General features: G+C 37.9%; 3 protein-coding genes across 5 annotated transcripts; 2 read left to right on the top strand and 1 right to left on the bottom strand.

Annotated features, from left to right (window-relative positions):
• Positions 1 to 425: 425 nt before the first annotated feature.
• LOC110687207 (COP9 signalosome complex subunit 6a-like) lies at positions 426 to 5301 on the bottom strand. 3 transcript variants are annotated; one of them, XM_021863818.1, is made up of 10 exons: positions 5139 to 5301; positions 4605 to 4885; positions 4426 to 4514; positions 3418 to 3511; positions 2642 to 2703; positions 2450 to 2528; positions 2259 to 2351; positions 1787 to 1887; positions 1592 to 1647; positions 426 to 890 (listed from the first exon to the last, which is right to left on the bottom strand). In XM_021863818.1, the coding sequence occupies exons 2-10, from the start codon at positions 4873 to 4875 to the stop codon at positions 809 to 811; spliced, it is 927 nt and encodes a 308-aa protein (XP_021719510.1). In that variant the 5' UTR covers positions 4876 to 4885; positions 5139 to 5301; the 3' UTR covers positions 426 to 808. The 3 variants fall into 3 exon arrangements, with proteins under 3 accessions (XP_021719510.1, XP_021719511.1, XP_021719512.1); XM_021863819.1 differs by having other exon boundaries at positions 4605 to 4877; XM_021863820.1 differs by lacking the exon at positions 5139 to 5301 and adding an exon at positions 4986 to 5099.
• A 6788-nt stretch (positions 5302 to 12089) lies between these two features.
• On the top strand, positions 12090 to 17779 carry LOC110687206. The gene is made up of 5 exons (XM_021863816.1): positions 12090 to 12629; positions 12831 to 14131; positions 15784 to 16817; positions 16942 to 17037; positions 17292 to 17779. The coding sequence occupies exons 3-5, from the start codon at positions 16374 to 16376 to the stop codon at positions 17355 to 17357; spliced, it is 606 nt and encodes a 201-aa protein (XP_021719508.1). The 5' UTR covers positions 12090 to 12629; positions 12831 to 14131; positions 15784 to 16373; the 3' UTR covers positions 17358 to 17779.
• LOC110687111 (protein FAR1-RELATED SEQUENCE 7-like) lies at positions 15889 to 16374 on the top strand. Its single transcript, XM_021863732.1, has one exon. It carries the CDS (start codon positions 15889 to 15891, stop codon positions 16372 to 16374), a length of 486 nt encoding a protein of 161 aa, XP_021719424.1.
• Positions 17780 to 21209: the final 3430 nt, after the last annotated feature.

Below are 21209 nucleotides of genomic sequence, written 5' to 3'. Positions count from 1 at the left end.
TAGAAACTATGCATTAAGACAATTCTAACAAGTACTTGTATGATTATATGGTTAATCCTCCCACAAAATAGCCTCATCACCACCGTTTAAAGAAAGTTAAACCCATAGCTAGGCAATCGACTACACGGTTATAATTTTTTAGTGGCTTAGTCTAATTCCAAACCTAACATAAGAAGCTTAGTCTCCAAGTCTTGAATTTTCGAATTTTTGGCCCTTGGTACAGTCCAATACAATTTCAAGCCAACTCAAATAACTGCAAATGAAATAGTTGGCTAGTTTTCCAACTTTTAAGTGTGAGGTCATGGGTCGAATTTCAACAAACTCATTCAGGGGGATTTTAGGTATTCCCTCATAGGATAGGCCTTTCCTTACCATAGAAAATAAAAATTCCAACTACAAATAGGCACACATAACAAAACAATGAATGAAAGGGAATAATTTGAGATGCCAAACCAATTTCACTAGAACTCGCTGAAATTTTGCTTAACTGCCTTAACCCGTTTCCATCACAATATTCACAAAATAACTCATGAATTGGCCCACCACAGTAAAAATAATCATAGACACAATGCACTTAGGAAACCACCTTGCTGAAATGGAGACCTAAAAATTACTAGGAAATGCACCGTCGAAGTATCCTGTAACAAAGAGCATAACTAACTTCTCTAACAATCTAGTTTTGATTGCCGCATATTTCAATCATAGACACCAAAAATCCTGATCCCAAATCAGCTTCAGAATGAATTAGACTTCTTCAGAATCAAAAACTCGGCTCCAAGTAAAAAAGATGCCTGTGACGCTGCTGCGCTCATATAAAAGCACTTCGTCCTCCCCTTCTACCATGCCTGTCATATGCAGTATTGATTTTGTCGACAAGCTCATTCATCGAACTGCAATGAAGAAACAAAAGTCAGCCTAGAGCCTAAAAAGCATAATAAATTGAGAACGGTAAGCACAAATGTAGACATGAAACAGAACAAGAATCTACAACCAGTTCAATCCTACTTACTGTCATTAAAATAAACATCATCAATTTGCATTCAGAATTACAGACCCTTATCAGTATCCCTCAAAAAGAATAACCATGAATACAATAGGCCTTCCAACTTTTGTTAAAAAAGAACATGACATAGTTTCAGTTTGATGTCTAGAAGTTTCAAACAGTAGCACAGTATAATTTTACACATCTCAGTACAAATGGCAACAGGGCTTTCTATGGTGCAAAAAACAATGTAATGAATATGTCCACAAAAAAGACATAAATATGAAGGGACCTCACTGCATGGCGAGAGAGAGAGAGAGTTATAACCTAATTTCGTGTATCAGATCTAGGGATGTCAAGGAGTACACATCACTATGGTTAGCAATGGTCTTATCAAGTATGAATTCCTTAGTAGTAAACTAGCAATGTAAAAACATTAATTGCCAAAGATAAATGTAAAAGCATTGCTAGACTAAACAGTGATAATTAATTGGCAACCATAGAGGGAAAGTAAGCACATAAAAAAGCAATATCAGGACTGACCCAAAAAGAAAGAAATAGGGAGGGGGTGACAATCAAGAAAGGGTTTAATATTTGAATGTCTATTACCTTGAGCAGTTGGTCAACATGGCAAGATAAGTAACCAGCACAGTGTCATTGTATTCCTGTAAAAGTAAGATCTCTAACTCAACACATTCTTTTAGCATAAATGTAAATAACCAAAAGATGTATACAAAAATCATATCTATGCGCTAAAAAGTATATTCAAAATCCTATAAGCTGACAGCAATGAAAAGTATTCACCATCAGAAAATCATCTTGAAATTTCACAGATTCAATAGCAGGTAATCTCCGCAGAAGGCTTGAAACTTGTCTCAACAGTGAATTCTCACAAGGAATTTCACCTGCAATGAAGAATGAAAGCAAGTAAAGGCCAAGCTAATATTTCAGCCCACATTAGTCAAACCAATACTATGCCTCTCATCTCACTTTTTTCATGCTAACATAACAACACAATAAGCCTGTACCCAGAAGTGATGTGAGAAAATTGTTATCATAAGACTAGCAGCTTAGCAGGAATGTATTGAACAACATATGAACTATATAAACACCCACTTCATGGTGCAAAGAGCTAATATACGGTTCTGCTGTTAAATTATCAGACAGTATCAAATTCTAAAAACAAAACATAGACATGCTTCATCCTAGATCACTAAAATAACCAGCTGTAACCGCGTCCAGCAGCCCAAACTTAATGAATGAAAAAATAACTTGCCTTTCTGCATAGAAGAAAGATACTGTAGCAACACTTTAACTCGGCTATTCAGCATCTTTATGGCACTGTGAATACCAGTCAAATGAGCAGCCACTGCATACAGAAAGCAATTTGAGAGGAGCAGAAATTAGAACTATACAATTTTGTTTTATCTTATATCATCAGAAGTGAAACTAGGTAGATGAGCTCACATTGGGTAGCGGCAGATCCACCATCAGCTGGTTTTAAATGTGCAACATGGTCAACTGAGATCCTTTCCGCTTCTACTGTCTTCAAGGAAATCAAAGAGCAACTCATCAAGCAGCAAAAACTATGCAGTCTTTGCAGAGATGCCAGAAGGAGAAGTAAGCACTAAGCAAGGATGATTATGGGATATAGCATACCTCGATAGTGTAGCTTGAACGAACAAAGATCAACTGTGGAAGACCATCAATAACATGCAGCTCTGAAATTCAACAATCACAACAATTAGAATGACATGGAGGAAAAGAAACAAGGCATCACTTTGTCATAAGCTGCAACCTGGAAGAGAAAAAATTCACGATTTCTTAATCCTACAATCTAATTCAAGGGACAGGTAATAAACAAAGTCAGGTTAAAACCAATTTGGAAGCCAGATAATTATTAACACCAATCACCTCCACTTAGCTCTTGCAGATAGACCAACCTAACTGGTTAAAATTAATAAGAGATCATTTACTAAGAAGTAGAACATCACTAGAGAACTTATAAGAGAGTACAAAATATACATCTCTTTAGTTGAGGACAAAATATACATCTCTACACAGACACATTCCATGTCTTGCAGAATGGGACAGAGAACCGTCACAATAATCTCACACATTGAGCCAACAAATACTAACCTTAACTTCACAATCTAAGTGCAAACGTCAATCATTTCATCAGCAACAAAAAAAGCCTCCAGAGTTTCTCACACAAATGAAGAATTCTACTTTGCAACAGATATCAAGCAAATAAGCAGAGCATTGACAAACCATTTGGAACCAAGCTAAGAGGTTCAAGAAATAATGATGATACATTCATAAGCCAACTTTGCAGATACAGAGTTGGAACAAAAAGAAAAGGGGTACTAGAAAGTCAAGTTCACATCAACATGCCACAAGTGAAGAAGGAAATGGCTGGGAGAAATCAAACATACCGCTTTCAAAGATGGTCACTGGAAGATCCTTTTGTGCATGGTTGATGGAAGGGTGGAGTAGGACATAAACAGGACTTTCGTTGATATCCATCAGCTGTACCAGGACGGCAGAAGCACAATCAGAATTTGTCACCAGTGAAGAAAGAAGTATCAAATATGCCTCACAGATGCATGCTTCTTGAACGAAACATATTATAAACCCAAACAACAAAAATAACCCCACAATGGTGTACTATGGAGGTAAGGAATATGGCGCAAAGAGAGAGAAAGAAAATATGAAGTATGTCACAATCTGCCCTTAACGTCTTCGTAGCTCTAAAATTGATGGCCATTTAATTGACTTCTGAATCAAAGTCTCTATTCAACTGAGACACTAGTGCATACATTTGACCCCTCTAGTGCACTCTAGATAGAGGTCATGTAAAAGGTATAGGACATTGGAGAAATGACATAGAACACATTGATTCTTTTTTTTTTTTTATGTTCATACATTTAAGGACAGAGAGAGTGACTAATTGAACACCATCAGACCACATTAGTTTACAGAAAGGCAGCTTCAATGATGGCTATATGAAAACTACTCAAAACTATAATTGCTAGGAGTTAATAAGCAGGTCAAGCACACCAACAAACTCAAACTATGGCATGATGAGTGCTACTATTCAAGCTCAAAATGACCTCCTTTTCCCTCTTCGAAACTCCAACATCATCAGTAAATTCTCGGCTATAAAAAATTAGGCCAAATACTAGAACATGAAGTTTGAAAGCTGATTTCTTTTGAAATATGATTTCCATAGACAATAATTATAATTCAATTGTCTTCCTTCAAACCGAACACAGCCTAGATTACACTCTTATCTAACAACCAAAAACTATGATATGTAAAGTAAATAAATAAAGCAAGAGAAACCCAATTGACTTCATCAATTTACTCAATAACCATCTTTATGCACATTATTATTCAATCAAAGAGCTCAAAATTAAATGGGGACAAGCAAAAAAACTCACAGCTTTATGTATATGCATATCAGATTCTTGAGCATCAATCCCAGTTGAATACCACCCCAATATATAAAAATTTGGGAAAACCTTCTTATCTGTCCAAAAAACACAAGACAAACCCCCAAAAATCAATTGGATCATTCAAAATACCAACACAATAAATAATCCAGCATAAAAGGTCTTACAAAGTTCCTGCTTCTTTTCGAGGAAACCGCGGTCAAGCGAATGAGTGGCGGAATCATATAAAAGCTCAAAACTATTGAAGATCTCAACAGTTCTTCCCTTCTGAACACCAATCACACAACCATAAACCCTTGGCGGAGGCGACGGTTCGCCGCCATTGGAGTGAGTTGGGAGCTGCAATTGAGACTTGACTCGGGTGAAATGATCGGAGATGTTGAGAATTACAAGAGGATGAAGCTTGAAGGTTAGTCCACTACTTGATGATGCCGCCATATCTACAAAACTTCAGAGGAGAGTGAAAATCGCAAATTAGGGTTTTTGCGTACGAATGCTGACTAAAATCACAAAAAAGAGGAATAAAAAAGGAGAGAGAAGTGAATTACGAAGATTTTAGGTTTTGAATTCCAAGTTTTTCAATTGATTATGCACAGAAATTTGAAAAATTAAGATAAACAATCGTATTTTTTTGAAACAAACAATAAAATCAGAAATTGAAGCAGAAAATCGATGAAAGAGAAGAGATTGAAGATCATCACCTGAAAGCAGGAATTCTCCAGAAGGCTGTCTGGCAAGGAAGGGAGGGAAGGGGTGCAAACTGGTAAGTCTATACTGTGATTCGAACCCCAGGTGCTTGAGAATTTGAAGTACTTATTTTTTGAGGGGAAATTGTATTAGCTTTGAACAACCAACACCAAATAGGGATGTCAATGAGCCGATACCTATACTTGGCTTTGTCGAGACTTAACTAAGGTGGCAAAACTTGAACCTAATTAAATAAGAGTTGGCTTAAGTGATAAGTAGCTTGATGTCTTTATATCGAGACCTCCCCGGATCGAATTCAGATGTAGTCGGATCTAAGTTTCGGTGAACCGGATAGGGCAAACTCAAAAAATAAATAAATAAATATATATATATATATTATTATTTATTTTTTGTGTGTGTGTGTAATAAAGCTATTAATTATTTAAGGTTGAAAACTTGGAATAATATGGACTCGTGCAAAATTGTTATCAAAACAACACTTAAAAATCATACTTCCTTTTTTTTATGACATCCATACTTCCTTAATTATTTATGTTTATTTATCGTATATCCCTAATTGTTACTATTTTTTATATAGAGGCAAGTCCCAAATAGGAAGAAAATACAACGAACAAAAATCGTTATATTGGATACAATGCAATCCAAATGCTTCTATAGACCAAATGAGCTTCTATGTTTGCAAAAGTTGGGGTGATTAAGCGAGCAATGGTGTGTGAAAAACAACGGGTCAATAGTATGAAAGTGCAGTGAGAAGAAGCTTATACCAGGCGGCGTTTTCAAGAGATTGTGGGGTTTATTTAAAATAGTGCGGCTAAGGGAAACTAAGAAGAGAAGGGGTTATCGTGGCGAATTCAAATCATTATCTTTGAATTGTGGGAGTTGTACCTGTATTAAGAGTGTTGGGTGAATTGCTAGTTGCTTGGGATGATGGTCTTAAGAGAGTCCAACTCAAAGTGGACTCTGAAGTTGTTCATATGTGGGTTGAGACGTCTCCAACCAGCTATTCGTATATTCATATCACCTGAAAAATGTAATGCTCTTATTACTCATCAATAATAGAATATTACAATTAACCATTGTTATAGGAAAGCTAATTGAGTTGCATATTGGTTAGCTAAGCATGGGATTAAGTTAGGTTATAAGTTTGTGTTATTCAAGGTAATCCTTAAGGATTTTCATATTTCATATTATTTTATTGGAAGACTTTAATGGGATGGTGTGACCGCTGGAGAAGGTCAATGTCTACTACGAGTAGTTTATTTTAGGACACACCAATTTATCTTTATGATTAACATGAGTTGTTTAGTGCCTTCCAGTCGTCCCTTTTCTTCAATTTATCCAACTAATAGACATTAACCCGGTTCAAGCTTCATCCTCCATAGATGACCTCTCCTTCTTCCTCTATTGAAGCTGATTTTTCCTTCTTCCTCCATTTTCTTCTTCCTTTCGCGATCTCCACCCCCTTCCACCAACACTGTCATATCCGACGGATTCGCCGCCAAATTAAACGAAAATCCTATGAAAAGGGTGAAATTAAGGGCATGATCTATCCCAAAAGGTAAGGATAACCTATCCTCCATTGAAGCAACCATTAAAATTGATTTGTGCTTGTCATTACTCCATCCTCCATTAACGATCGATATTGGCACATTGAGGCTACATAAGTTTCTGGCTTTAAAACATAAATCCTTGAAATTACCATACTGCCCATACTTGTTTAATGTAAACAGGCCTGGGTCGCACCCGTCACAAGTGTCCACTTTATACGACCAAGGAGTTTCCACCTCAAAACCATATGGCAATGAGGGGAGTAGCCCCTTAGCTTTATAAAGTGGACACGACTTTATCTTTTCTTCAATATGAGATACACATCCCAATATTCCTCTTCACTTTTATACTCTTTTAATGTGGGACAACACTTTCACTCGCATGTGAGTTTTATCATGGGCTCAACATTCTCCCTCACATGTGAGTTGTCCATAATACTGGCCCAGATCACAACACAACCTAACATGGGCTTTGATACCATGATAAATGGGCCTGGGCCGCACCCATCACAATTGTCCACTTTATACGACCAAGTGGGGTTCCACCTCAAAACCATATGGCAATGAGAGGAGTATCCCCTTAGCCTTATAAAGTGGACACGACTTTATCTTTTCTTCAATGTGGGTTACACATCCCAATATTCCTCTTTACTTTTATACTCTTTTAATGTGGGACAACACTTTCACTCATATGTGGGTTTTCTCATGGGCTCAACATATTAAGATATATTTAGGAAATCTTTTGGGAATATCATATATTTTGGAGAATATTGTTTTGATAGGATATCTTTCATTGTTTCCTATTTTCTAGCTTTCCTAGTTTATCTATAATTAGGATTCTTGAGAAGCGTGTATTATATATTGATTGTATGTGTTAATAAAAAGGCAAGCCAAAGTTCACCTCTTTACATGGTATTAGGTCAAAGGTTTTCACAAATAATAATCAATGGCAGGTGATGATACTCCACCACCGCCACCCCCACCACCGACCGAAATCAAACCGAATTCCCCTTATTATCTCAAATCCCAAGACCAATCGAGGGACTTCATCACACCGACGCAGTTAAATCTGATAACTACGATAGCTGGGCGGCAGACATTCAAACTGCTCTCGAAGCCTGGCGCAAATTTGATTTCTTGGATGGAACCATTCTTGCTCCATCACCACCATGCACCAAGTCCAATTGGACAGCCATTAATGCTATGCTAATATCATGGATATCAAATACAATTGATCCCGAAATACGGTCCTCTTTGTCGAAGTTTAGGGAAGCAAAACCGTTTTAGGAACACTTGAAACAGAGATTCGCACAAACTAATGGCCCTCGAATTCAACAATTAAGGTCTTCGATAGCCAAGTGTGAACAAACAAAGGCAATGTCGATTTCCGTTTACTGTGGTCAATTACACTCCCTATGGCAAGAGTTGGATCATCATGAGCCATTAATTTTCTGCTTTATTTCTTATTGTCCTTGTGGTCGTTTACACGAAGAGCGGAGAGCACAAGCAAAGTTGCATGATTATTTAATGGGATTATATCCCGACTTTTATTCTTCCCTACGCACTCAGATTTTATCACAAGATCCTCTTTCGAGCCTTGACAGAGTCTACCAGTTGGTAACCCAAGAGGAACGTGTTCGATTGTCAAAGAAGGAAGTTGAAACCACACCAACCGAGGTTGTTGGGTTTGTTGTGCGAGCAGGGACTGATCCGGCAGATATGTCGCGTGGCAGAGGTCGGGGTTATGACAAACCTCTATGCACTAAGTGTCGCAAGTCGGGTCACGAAGCCTCTAGTTGTTGGCAGATACGGTGTGCGGCTACTGCAAAAAGAAAGGCCACCCCAAGACCCACTGTTATGAGCTTGTGGGCAGACCAGAGAGCAGACGACAGGAGCAGGGTCGCGACCAGCCTCATGCCAATGCAGCCGCTAGTGGCAGTCCGTCTTCCGCATCTAATTCTTCTATTGTTTCGGCTTTGGGGCAATTATTTACTCCTGAACAGTGGAAGGCTATTGCGGGGATTGCTGGTAATGCTCAAATTCCGGAAAATAGATTGACCGGTAAGTTTGATGTTTCATCTTGGATTATTGATATCGGCGCGACTCATCATGTCACTGGAGATAGTTCTTGGCTAGTTGATACGAAAAATATTGAATGCCCTGTTGGGTTACCGAATGGTGCAAAAGTAATAGCTACTTTGGTAGGATCCGTTTGTTTATCGGATAAAATTACTCTCATTGGAGTTCTTTATATTCCGAATTTGAGTTGCAACTTATTTCGGTTTCTCAACTTAATGATGATTTACACACTATTGTCCAATTTGATTCTTATGTTTGTGCTATACAGGACCAAGCGAAGGAACCGATTGGAATGGGAACTAGAAGAGATGGACTGTACTATTTTAGCAAACCGAAAGTGTCAAACGTTGAAGCTACATCAAAGTTGGAGTTGTGGCATCGTCGACTTGGGCATCCTTTGGAAAAAGTAGTCTAGCTAATTTCTAATGTTATTGGTAGCAAAGATTATTTAGATACAGGTTGTGAAGTATGTATGCATGCTAAGCATCCTAGAGACAAATTTCCTATAAGTGATAATAAAACATCTCGAATATTTGAGAAAATTCATTGTGATTTGTGGGGTCCACATCGACATGTTTCGTTGTGTGGAGCTCTTTATTTTTTGACAATTGTGGATGATTATTCAAGAGCAGTTTGGGTTTATTTGTTGGTTGATAAATTAGAGGTCTTTCAAATATTTATGGCTTTTGTTGCTATGGTTGATCGACAATTTTCTCAAATAATTAAAGTAGTACAAAGTGATAATGGGACAGAGTTTAATTGTTTACTTGACTACTTTAGAGCCACTGGAATTTTGTTTCAGACATCATGTGTAGGAACTCCACAACAAAATGGGTGTGTAGAGAGGAAACATAAACATATATTGAATGTTAGTCATGCTTTGAGATTTCAAGCAAAACTACCTATTTATTTTGGGGAGAGTGTATTCTCATTGTCGCTCATTTAATTAACCATACCCCAACTCCTCTTTTGGGGAACAAAACACCTTTTGAAATCCTTTTTGACAAACCCCCATTATTTGACTTTATTCGAATCTTTGGGTGCCTATGCTTTGCTCATAATTAGAAAACCAAGGGAGATAAGTTTGCTAGTCGGAGTCGCAAGTGTATTTTCATGAGATATCCGTTTGGTAAAAAGGGATAGAGAGTGTTTGACTTAACTACAAAAGAATTTTTTGTTTCACGAGATGTGAAATTTATTGAAGAAGTATTTCCGTTTGGGAGTTCGGAGGTCGTAAATTTTTCAAATAATGAGTATGATGATCATAATATTCATGAAGATTTTTCAGCATTAATTTATGAGGAAGCAGTTGATGTTAACGATCCAAATGGTGCACATTCAGCCTAACCCAAGACCCAGCGGCAGACCAGGCCTCACCAGTGCCCGATGGGCCTTCGGCAGACCAGCCCACATTGTCTTCTGGTGAGCCCGTTGGTTATCCAGCGCCAGATGGGCCACCCAATGCTTCCCCCATCTCCCCGCAATTTGATCACGCTGCTGATGGGGCTTCCTCACGTGGGCCCATGACTGGTACACATGTCCAAGACAATGAAGCTAATTCAAATGATCAAGCATTGGGATGCAGATTTCGACTAAAATTTCCAAATGTCTTGCATCGAGATTTTGTGAAACATACGGTTATTGCTAATAGTCCACTCTCTTCTCCTTCTGATCACTCCTCAGGTACTCCCTATCCTTTAACACATTACATTAATTGTGACAATTTTTCAGTCAAGTATCGAAAATTCCTTGTAGCTATTATCAAGGGTAATGACCCAAAATCTTTCAAAGAGGCAATGAAATGTGATGGATGGCGCAAATCTATGAAAGAGGAAATCCGTGCTCTAGAGAACAATGGTACATGGACCTTGGAGCATCTTCCTCCTAGGAAACGTGCTCTTGGCAGTCAATGGGTCTATAAAACCAAATATTTGTCCAATGGTGATATTAAGCGCCTAAAATCTCGATTAGTGGTGTTCGGCAATAATCAGCAAGCAGGAATTGACTATGATGAAACTTTTGCTCCGGTGGCCAAGATGACTATTGTACGTGTCGTTCTTGCGATAGCAGCTTACAAGAATTGGGAGTTACATCAAATGGATGTTCAGAATGCTTTTTTGCATGGTGATCTAAATGAAGAGGTGTACATGAAATTGCCCCCCGGATTTGAAAATTCAGATCCTTCTTTGGTATGTAGGTTGCGCAAATCACTGTATGACTTGAAACAAGCTCCTAGGTGTTGGTTTTCAAAGTTGGCGTCAGCCTTGAAACGGTATGGTTTTCTCCAAGCCTATTCGGATTATTCTTTGTTCACATACACTAATGGTAAAACTCAGATTAATGTCTTAGTTTATGTGGATGATCTGATTATTTTTGGGAATAATTCCGCTGCACTAAAGGCTTTCAAGGCCTATCTCAGTGATTGTTTTAAAATGAAAGATCTTGGCCCTCTAAAATATTTTTTGGGAATTGAGGTGGCTCGTAGTTCGTCTGGATTATTTTTGTGTCAATGAAAGTATACTTTGGATATAATTTCTGAAACAGGTCTATTGGGAGCAAAGCCTAGTGGGTTTCCCATGGAACAAAATCATAAGCTTGCACATGCTAGTGGTGAATTGTTACAAAATCCCGAAGCATATCGCCGTCTTGTGGGACGGCTTATATACCTTACGGTTACCCGACCAAACCTCGCTTACTCGGTTCACATTCTATCACAGTTCATGCAAGAGCCTCGCATTGAACATTGGGAAGCTGCTTTGAGGGTAGTTTGTTATCTAAAAGGATCTCCCAGACAAGGGATTTTGTTGCGTTCATATAGTGAGCTCACACTAGAGGGATGGTGTGACTCAGATTGGGCAGCGTGCCCCCTGACTTGCCGCTCGTTGACAGGATGACTAGTGTTCCTAAGCAAATCTCCGATTTCTTTGGAAAACTAAAAAGCAACCTACAATCTCTAAATCTTCTTCAGAGGCGGAGTACAGGTCCATGTCAGCACTCACTTGTGAATTAAAGTGGCTAAAGGGTTTGTTGTTAAGTTTGGGTGTTCAACATCCTAAAGCAATTAAATTGTTTTGTGATAATGAATCAGCATTGCATATTGCAACATATTGCAAGGAACCCTGTGTTTCATGAGCGTACGAAACACATAGAAGTTGATTGTCACTTTGTTCGTGATGTAATCAATGAAGGCTTGATTTCCCCATCACATGTGTCTACTTCGGATCAATTGGCGGATATATTCACAAAAGCTCTCTGGAAGTCTCAGTTTGACTTTCTTTCCAAGTTGGGCATTTTCGAATCTCATGCTCCAAGTTGAGGGGAGTATTAAGATATATTTAGGAAATCTTTTGGGAATATCATATATTTAGGAGAATATTGTTTTGATGGGATATTCATTGTTCCCTATTTTCTAACTTTCCTAGTTTATCTAGAATTAAGATTCTTGAGAGCCGTGTATTATATATAGACAATATAGTAAGGCAAGCCAAAGTTCACCTCTTTACAAATTTACTATTTTTACTAGATAATTCATGTTTATCATGAAGAAAACTTATATTTTCTCGTTATTTTTCTTTATTTGGCCTTTGGTGTTTTTTTTTTTTTTTTTTTTTTTTGTAAGTTTCTCTGTTTTGGTTTGGGGCATAGCCAAACAAAAAAATGGTTCTTTTCACTTGAAACAATCCCTACCACCACAAAACTCCCCACCACCACCTTCACAAATCACGACATCACCTGCTCCGCAGCTCGCCACCCCACTTCCCGTGAACATTCAATTAATTCCCGCAATTGGGTAAAGCATAAACAAACAACTTAATGGAAGAAAGTTCTAATCAAACTGGGAATTTCCATCATTTTGAGGTATCTAATCTTTCATTTTGATTCTAGTTTTCTATACAATACTCAATACTTTTATGTAGTGTATCAATATTTGTTAATCAATACTTGTTTTTATGTAGTAAATCGATATTTGGTAGTCAATACTTTTTTATGAAGTGAATTTCTAAATTAAGTTATTAAAATGGAAAATTTTGTAATGGGATGAATTCTATTTCTATGTAGAATTTGTTTTATGAGGAAGGTGAGAATGAGGAGGATGCCGTAGCGGTGGCGGAATCCGAGGAGGAGGCGGAAGCGGAGGCGGAGGCGGAGGCCGAGGCGTGTGAGGGTCAGACTACTGTCGTAGATGATGAAACTGATTGTAGGAATAATGGGTTTAGTAGTGTAGTTCCTCCGCCATCAGTTGGCATGGTATTTCCCACTTGGAAAGATGTTGATGTGTACTATAAACGATACGGGAGGCAGGAAGGGTTTCGTGTTGTTGGTTCCTCCGGTGCTTACAAGCAACAAGGAGGACAGACGACTAGAGAGAGGAGGAATTATAGTTGGAAGTGTGAGTGTAATGGTAAGGTTGATCGTAGGCGGAGGGTTAATGGTAAAAGAATCCTCGTAGGGGAGGATGCTATTCACTTCGCCTCTAGGAAGTCGAAGAAATGTGACTGCCCGGCTATGATGTATGCTACTGTGAGTAAGGAGGGGGAGTGGGAAATTAAGAAGGCTGTGGTTGAGCATAACCACAGTCTATAACCCTGCCAAGATGATGAATTGCCAAAACATGTGGAAAATAAGCCTTTGATTGACCATGCTTTGGGGGTGAACATACCCCAAATTCATAGTAGCTTGGGTATAAATGGGCTTGAGAACATGGCAAGTACGCATATGGATTTTTGTAATGTCATCGATCAAGAGAGGAGATTGAAGTTAAGGGATGGTGATGCAAATGCCATGTTGAAATTTTTCAGTATAATGGCTGCGGATAACCAGAATTTTTTTTCATATGTATAGGCTTGATCAATTTGGTGTGTTGAAGGATGTTATGTGGGTTGATGCACGAAGTAGGGTAGCTTATGAGGAGTTTGGCGATGTTGTCTGGTTTGATTCAACATATCTCACCAATGAGTACGAGTTGCCATTTGTGACTTTCATCGGTGTTAATCATCATGGACAATCTATATTGCTTGGTTGTGCATTGATATCTAATGGAAATGTGGAGACGCTTCAGTGGTTATTCAGTACATGGTTATTATGTATGGGTGGGAAAGCCCCTAATGGTATCTTGACTGACCAAGATGTTGCAATGAGGAAGGCCCTCTCAGTGGTAATGCCACAATCTCAACATCGTTGGTGTTTGTGGCACATACTCAAGAGGTTCACTGAGAATCTAGGAACTTATATAAGGTATAAAGATTTTAAGGAGGTTTTACATAATGCTATATATGATAGTTTGACGCCTGAAGAATTTGAGGGTAGTTGGAGTTCTGCAGTGAAGGATTTTGGACTCGAAAGCAATGATTGGCTTGCTGGTATGTAATAACACATTATCATGTTTTCAGCAACTTGTATGCATATTCCCATTTTGGCATTTTGTTTCCTGAATTTTCATAGTATAAAATAAATCTGAAACTCAACAGTAGGTCGGATAAAAAACAAAGTTTTTGTGTCATCTTCCAAAATCAATATGTGAGCTGATCTGGTTATGGAGATGCAGCTGTTTCTGTGCTGGATGATTTATTTATGATGCAGATTTAGAAGTGGTCTGTGAACTCACTTGGCTCATATACTAATGAGTAATGAAAATTTTAGAAGGATGCCTGTATTCCTGCAATTAGCTTAAGTTATTAAAATTTTAAGCAGGAGAAACATAACTAGAATTCCAATCATGTGAATGCTGCTATGCCTTGATAATAAATGTTAAAAGTTTCAAAGTTACTACTTACGTTTCATCATCAACCAAAACTATAAATGCTGCTATGTCAGTACTAAATGATTTATGTTCATTTACTAGCTGGGCTAAGATGCCTGAAATAATGACTCCAGCAGACGAGCTCTTAAGTAACTCTCTTGCTTTCAGCTTTCCAAATGATATTTTATCAGGACTAGCATTCATCTTTCCAAAAGATGATGATTCAAGTTGCTTCGTAAACACTGTTAAACACCAATTGTCGATTGAAGCTGACAAAAAAAATGTAGCCAATAATTACACGCCACTAGAATGTGAAACTATATATTACGGTATTACCACCAAGACAAAAAGATTAGGAGATCCAAGAAATAAGTATTGTAATGCAATCCATTGAAATGTAGTAAGTTTTGTATTGATCCAGAGAAATATTCCAATTAGTAACTCTTCTTTTGCTGCAACTTTATACGGAGTATTTCTTTTTGACTTAGCTGGCCTTCAACATCCATTACAAGTTTTCAACAATGGCTATAATTAGGCCTACCCCCAATTCTTTGGGATAGTTATGAATCAATACTTGGGACAGCATTTGAGTGCACTGAAGATACTCTTTTTTCTATCTCTTCCAATCTGACTATCTGAGGCTTTGACAGGTGACCTGTTTTCATGTCCATATCTTAGAGGAACTGGGGTAGGAAGAAGACTTTATAGATCCCTGGTTTACTTTGGGAAAAGGATCTGTATGCATAGGAATGACTGTGAGGGTGCTTTTGAATTTTTGAATGAATTTTCAAGTTGTTATGGGTTGATTTGGTTTAATATACATATATTTATAGTTGTACCAGGTTACTTGATACGTTGCTTTCTTTAAATTGATTGAATTTCAGAGGAAGAAAAGGGTGAATTTTATCTCTAATTCTATTTAATGTCCTCATCTTGCAGCTCTCCCTAAACCTACTTAAAAGCCCAAAATTAGTGCTGTGCAAGCTATACACTTAGAAACAATACCGTGTCTACATATTTGTATAATTTCTCCAGCAGCTTTTTATCCTTGGTACATAACAGTCTTGTAATCCACCAACATTATCACCACCATTATGATCTTGTCAATAAGCTCCATCACTCTTTGCACCTCCTCCGATTACCACTTGATGTATTTGTTTGTTCTTCGCATTGCACTTCTTAATTCAATACTTTTTTCTAAGTTGCAGATTAAATTAATCTTCTTCCTGAACTTCATATGAAACTATCTACACGTTCATGTCTTGTATGCAGGATTGTTTAAAGAGAGGGAAATGTGGGTACCAGCCTATATGAAACAATTTTTTTGGGCTGGCATGAAAATAACTCAACGCATTGGAAGTGTTAACAGTTTCTTTGATGGGGTACTTGCAAAAGCACACCCGATTGTTTGAGTTTGCACCACAATATTGTGAAGTTATGGAATCAAGGGTGAATGATGAAAGTGAAGATGATGCAAACACCAGTCGCTATGTAAGGCAAATTATTACTAAGTTTCCTGTTGAAGGTGTGTTCCAAAAATTGTACACAGATGCAAAGTTCAAGGAAGTCCAATTAGAGTGTACAAGGGTGTTATATATTAATGGTGTAGAAAAGAAGGTTGTATCAGACCATGTTGTGGAGTACACACTAGAAGATAGAGTTTGGGTGCTATGCCTGTCCACGAGGAAGGAAATTCCTACCAAGAAGCGGTGTACTTACAAGGTTGTGTTCAATCTCGAATGTAATAAAGCTTGGTGTGACTGCAAACTCTTTGAATGCCATGGAATAATGTGTAGGCATCTCATTAAGGTTTTTGACATCTATGATATAACTGAGGTCCCTGAGATGTACATTTTGAGGTGATGGAGAAAGGACTACAAAGGAGGCATACTCAAGTAAAAGTTGCTTATCACAATCCTTGTAAAACCAAAGAGGTGCAAAGGTATGATAGAATGATGGCCGCCTTTGAATCCATTTGTCTAAAAGCATCTGCATCTGAGAACAACCTAAATATTGCTATGGAGTTGATCCAATTGATGGACATCCGTTTAGATGAGATCAATGTCATGGCAGGAAGGACCCAAAATGGTGATTCACTGACCCGAACTCCATCATGTGTGGGAAATAATAGGTTTTCAAACATTAAAAATGCAGCTTCTGGAAGTAAAGGTTTTGAAAGTTGCACCAAACGGAAGGAGGTGTCACCCCCTACTGAACAAGAGAGCTATACCCAGGATCTTTCATCAAGTAGTACACAACATGTCAAGAATCCAGTAGCTTGGAAGAAAGCAAATAACACTTGTGAGGTTTGTTTCATTTCTTGCTTTGAGAAGCCAAAAAGAGCATATACTAAAACAGCAGTGCAGCCAAATTAGGCTGAAAAGAGTTTATATCTGCTTACAAGTTGACTCCATTTTTTGTCTAATGCAGGTTTCCGCAAACTTGCAGCCATCAACTGATATGGCTATGGTAGACCAGCCACTCATTGGCAAGCTTATCCCCAATCTGTTCATGGATAGTAGACAGGTAATCCTTCTCAATGCCTTCTTTAGTATCTGTGTCAGTGTATGTCCATATGGCAGCTGTTTAGTATGGATAATATTTTTTTATTGTGAATTTGAATCACAACCTTTAGGCTTTCACTAAACCTTCTTTCCTGACCTATAGCAACTGCCAAATTCCATAGCACAATCTTAGTTCAGATGCAGAAGAGTTGTCATTGAATTTGAACTTGTCATTGCATATTTTAGTACACTTAATTAATGACTCCATTGTCACAGGTGGGTTCAACCTATCACAATACGGTTGGAGGTGAAGCCAACCTAATCTTCAGGAATGCTATGTAGATTAAAGGAACTGAGTTACTTCACAAGGAGTAAAGAACTTTTTGGGATTAGTCAGGGTTCGATTTCCCATTGTAACCATTACTGTGGTTGTGTATAATGTGTCTGATGGTTTTGATAAGGCTAATGAGGCTTTGGTAATGTATATTTAGGGCTGTTTGTATGCTTATGTCTGTAGTTGCTGTAGTGTGCCTTGGGCGTATGGTAGTGTTGGTAACACTTTTTGTCCAGAGTACTAGTGAGTTAAGTGGAGCACAGTAATATAGTACACCTTAGTGTCAAAAGAATGGGCCAAATACCAGCATAAATTAAGTGGATCAAATGGCAAAATTAGACATCATGTAATATCAAGGTGGCCCTTGGAATGTACGGGAATTTGGGTGTAACCGCTGTTGCTTTACTACCAACTGGTGTTTATGTCAACACTCAACAGAAACCAAAGTGGGACGCATATTATCAATCTGTACAGAACATTGCAGCCCGAGAGACATTTAATTGAATAATACTGAGTAGATACTTTCAACTTGACACTATAATTGAAGCTTGATATCCTGGATATAATTGTAGTCAGACAATCGTTCGTGTTTGTTGAACTTCTCACAGGCATACTCTACATTCTCCTGCAGATTAAAAGTTAAATCAGAGAAAAATTGCAAGTAGCAGCTGAAAGAACAAGTGGATAAAAAAAAAAATACCATACAGAGGGCTTTTTTTTATAACTATTGCTATAATAAATTTGAACTATGTTCAGCACGTTACTTAACACATACATTACAGCATCATTACTATGAAATACTTCCTGAATGATTGAAAAAGGGAATAAGATAGGCATAAGTGTGAAACAACCCAATAGTGTACTCCATAGTTTGACAATGGCCATGCTACTCTTTCTCCGCAATGTCATGATTTAGGTTCCCAGTTTTGAGTTTTACCTTCATACCGTCATTATTTTTATGTATGACAACCATTGCACCAGTCTAAAATGAGGGAGTATCAAATCCATAAGTCTTAGAGAACCACTGAATAAACATGACACTAGAAAAGATCGACCAAGATTCCTAGCCAAATAGCTGTCTATGGCAAAGATAAGTTTAGAGAGGTACCGCCAAAGTCAGATTTAACATAATACATTAATTTCTATCTTCTTACAACTTTGTGTGCGTAACCGATGCCATCTGAAAGTATAGACTGTCAGTACAAGCAGCATAAGGTATAATGCGTTCATTTCTATCCGTTCCCAGCTTTGTGTGCATAACCGATGCCATCTGAAAGTATTGACTGTCAGTACAAGCAGCATGAGGCATAATGCGTTCATTTCTATCCGTTCCCAACTTTGTGTGCATAACCGATGCCATCTGAAAGTATTGACTGTCAACAAGCAGCAGGAAAGAGGTCACGTACTGTAGGCTGTAGCAATTGCTTCAACAGTCCATGTCGCTCCAACAGAGTAAGGTCCTCAATTCCTCACTACAAAACAGGTACAGATGTAGAATAGGACAGTAATGTAAACAAAAGGAGGGAATTTAACCCTGGACCTGACATGAAACCAACTAAAATTTCACTAGTTAGGCTTCTCCTTTTGTCACCCCATATCAAACAAAATACACTAGTTGAATGCCTGTGCCTCGTAGTGTGATCATTTCACCAGATGTGAACCTTGCTTCCCATCCTTAACAATCTTTTCCTTTTGCCATAATATAACCCTTGCTGTCATTGTTCTATTGATCTGGGACAGGATTACTTCTGTATCCAAAGGCATCAAACAGTTTGCGATCTTTGCAGTGGGCCGGCTAGTAGTAAGGTGAGTTCATTGCTCACATTTGAATGAAGGGATTGATAACTGATACCAAACCCTTTTTTTTTTTTTTTTTTTTCCCAGTACTGCCATCCATGTTCCATCAGGAGTACAAGATATCTTCCATGCAATGACCTATTATATCATCAGATTCGGCAACTAAAAGTCTAAAACCTGCCAGAAAATTTCACCATATAATGAAGAACTCAGCTATGTAGATACCTTGTTTTTGTCAGATATCAGGCTTCTAACCAGAGCATTGACTAACCATTTATAGAGCAGAAATAACATGAAAGCTAAAAAATTTCTGATTCAAGGAAAAATGATAAACCAGTAACACTCTGAAAAGCCAATTTCATAGATACAGAGGTCAAAAGGCTACACAAGATAAACAGAGCAGATAAACTTCCAGCTATTGTAGGAGCACCAAAAATGAGAAATTCATAACCAAGATCATCAGAGAACCTTAATATTTTTTAAATTTTTTTATGCATCAACATCGAGGTCCCTTCTATTACATGTAGAGAGAGGACTGCAGCACAAGAAAAACAGCAAACCAATTTCCCATGAAGAAATGGAGAAATATAGAAAGAAAAAAGCAGCATACCATAATCATTTATAATTACAACTAAATGATCTTTTTTTGAGGACAAGGGTGGTGAAGAACATAAACAGGGCTCAGGACTCGTATTCATTAGCTGGACTAGAATATTCAATAGAAGCTGAGAAATTAAGTTATGATTGCTCTTGTTAAAGGATACAACTCACACATGCTTTTGAAGCAGGTTCTCAAGCTGTAACGAGAATAGTTGATGCCACAAATGAGTATTTCATGCAATAAAAATCCACACTTGATATGATTTAGAGCACATTCATTGTCAATGTCCTAGTAGGCAATTTTAAAAACATGAAATGACCCTACTGTCCCACTGTAGGACCTGAAAGATTTATTATCAGATAAGTTATGAAATTGAAAGAGAGAGGGCAATGGAGTAGATTTAATCTCTCTTTAACTGTCTTAGAGGAGAATATTAGCACTGAAAGGAAAAGCTAACAAGAAAAATGGATCCTAGTGAATGACAACGACAATATCAGGGGAATAATGGCTCATTCACCCAATTTCCTAACACCTAACCTAGAGCTTCCAAGGATCTAAACTTTCTTCTGAGCTCATCTTGGCACATTACCAATGAATGTCAATGAGCTGACAGACAGCATCTTCTTTCAATTATGATATGATAAAGCCCCCAACTAACAACCAGAAGAAGTTATACATCCACATACAACACACTTTGACAGTTGGACCTTTTGCAAGTCCCAGTGCACCACATCATTGAATTTGCACCAGCAAAGTTAATATTTATGGGATCAAGTAATATAAATCAAAGATTTCAGACTATACAAGATAGCAGATGTCAGCAAAAAATAGCAAAACACTGATAACACATACCACAAACCATGAGAGCTAGATAATGGTGATTTTGATTATAGAGTCCAAAGTTTACAAAGAACAAAATAGAAGGCTAAGTATTTCAATATATGTGACAGATATAGCATAGCTAGAAAGGCACGTGTACCATGCTTGGCCTAAAAGCAAATGCAATTCCCTTGGTGGGTTAATTGCTTGCAATAATACTTGAACATCTATCGGTCTATCCTATACCAGTGAAACTTGAATACCATTACTCATTAGCCACATTTGCACTGCATCAGCTACAGCTATTGGAATAAAAGAATATTGAGCCTTCTTCAGTCATGAAAGAAAAAGGAGGGAAGTCATGTTCTCACCTTTGTTTCCAAAACAGATAACAAAATGGTTAGAAAAGAATCATGTGCACGACTTCTATTCCATCCATGCTTGCTCAAGCTCCAAGACGGTTTGTCCCCATTGATCTACCAGCTAGCTTCACTAGGGACTAGCCAACAAGATTTTGAATGCATTGGAAGGCCAATGGCTATGTTCAAAACTTATGAACGATGAATTGGCTCATAGAAAAGCAAAGAATTATCCTGTTCTGTTGATTATTTTTTCCCATTCCTTCCCATGACAATTACTTCAT

The sequence above is a fragment of the Chenopodium quinoa genome, unplaced genomic scaffold, assembly GCF_001683475.1.
Source record: "Chenopodium quinoa cultivar QQ74 unplaced genomic scaffold, ASM168347v1, whole genome shotgun sequence".
NCBI lineage: Eukaryota > Viridiplantae > Streptophyta > Magnoliopsida > Caryophyllales > Amaranthaceae > Chenopodium > Chenopodium quinoa.
Note: the sequence above shows the minus strand (reverse complement) of the source record. Positions and strands in the feature narration are given on the sequence as shown.

What these genes read in the sequence shown, in the direction of transcription:
- LOC110687207 (XM_021863818.1), bottom strand. Translation starts at nt 4,875, where the DNA reads ATGGCGGCATCATCAAGTAGTGGACTAACCTTCAAGCTTCATCCTCTT. An exon ending in GTTCAAGCTACACTATCGAG is followed by an intron (nt 2,529 to 2,641) that starts GTATGCTATATC and finishes ATTTCCTTGAAG; the next exon opens with ACAGTAGAAGCGGAAAGGAT. An exon ending in ATGTTGACCAACTGCTCAAG is followed by an intron (nt 891 to 1,591) that starts GTAATAGACATT and finishes TCTTCATTGCAG; the next exon opens with TTCGATGAATGAGCTTGTCG.
- LOC110687111 (XM_021863732.1), top strand. Translation starts at nt 15,889, where the DNA reads ATGGGGTACTTGCAAAAGCACACCCGATTGTTTGAGTTTGCACCACAA.
- LOC110687206 (XM_021863816.1), top strand. Translation starts at nt 16,374, where the DNA reads ATGGAGAAAGGACTACAAAGGAGGCATACTCAAGTAAAAGTTGCTTAT. An exon ending in AAGCAAATAACACTTGTGAG is followed by an intron (nt 16,818 to 16,941) that starts GTTTGTTTCATT and finishes TGTCTAATGCAG; the next exon opens with GTTTCCGCAAACTTGCAGCC. An exon ending in TGTTCATGGATAGTAGACAG is followed by an intron (nt 17,038 to 17,291) that starts GTAATCCTTCTC and finishes CCATTGTCACAG; the next exon opens with GTGGGTTCAACCTATCACAA.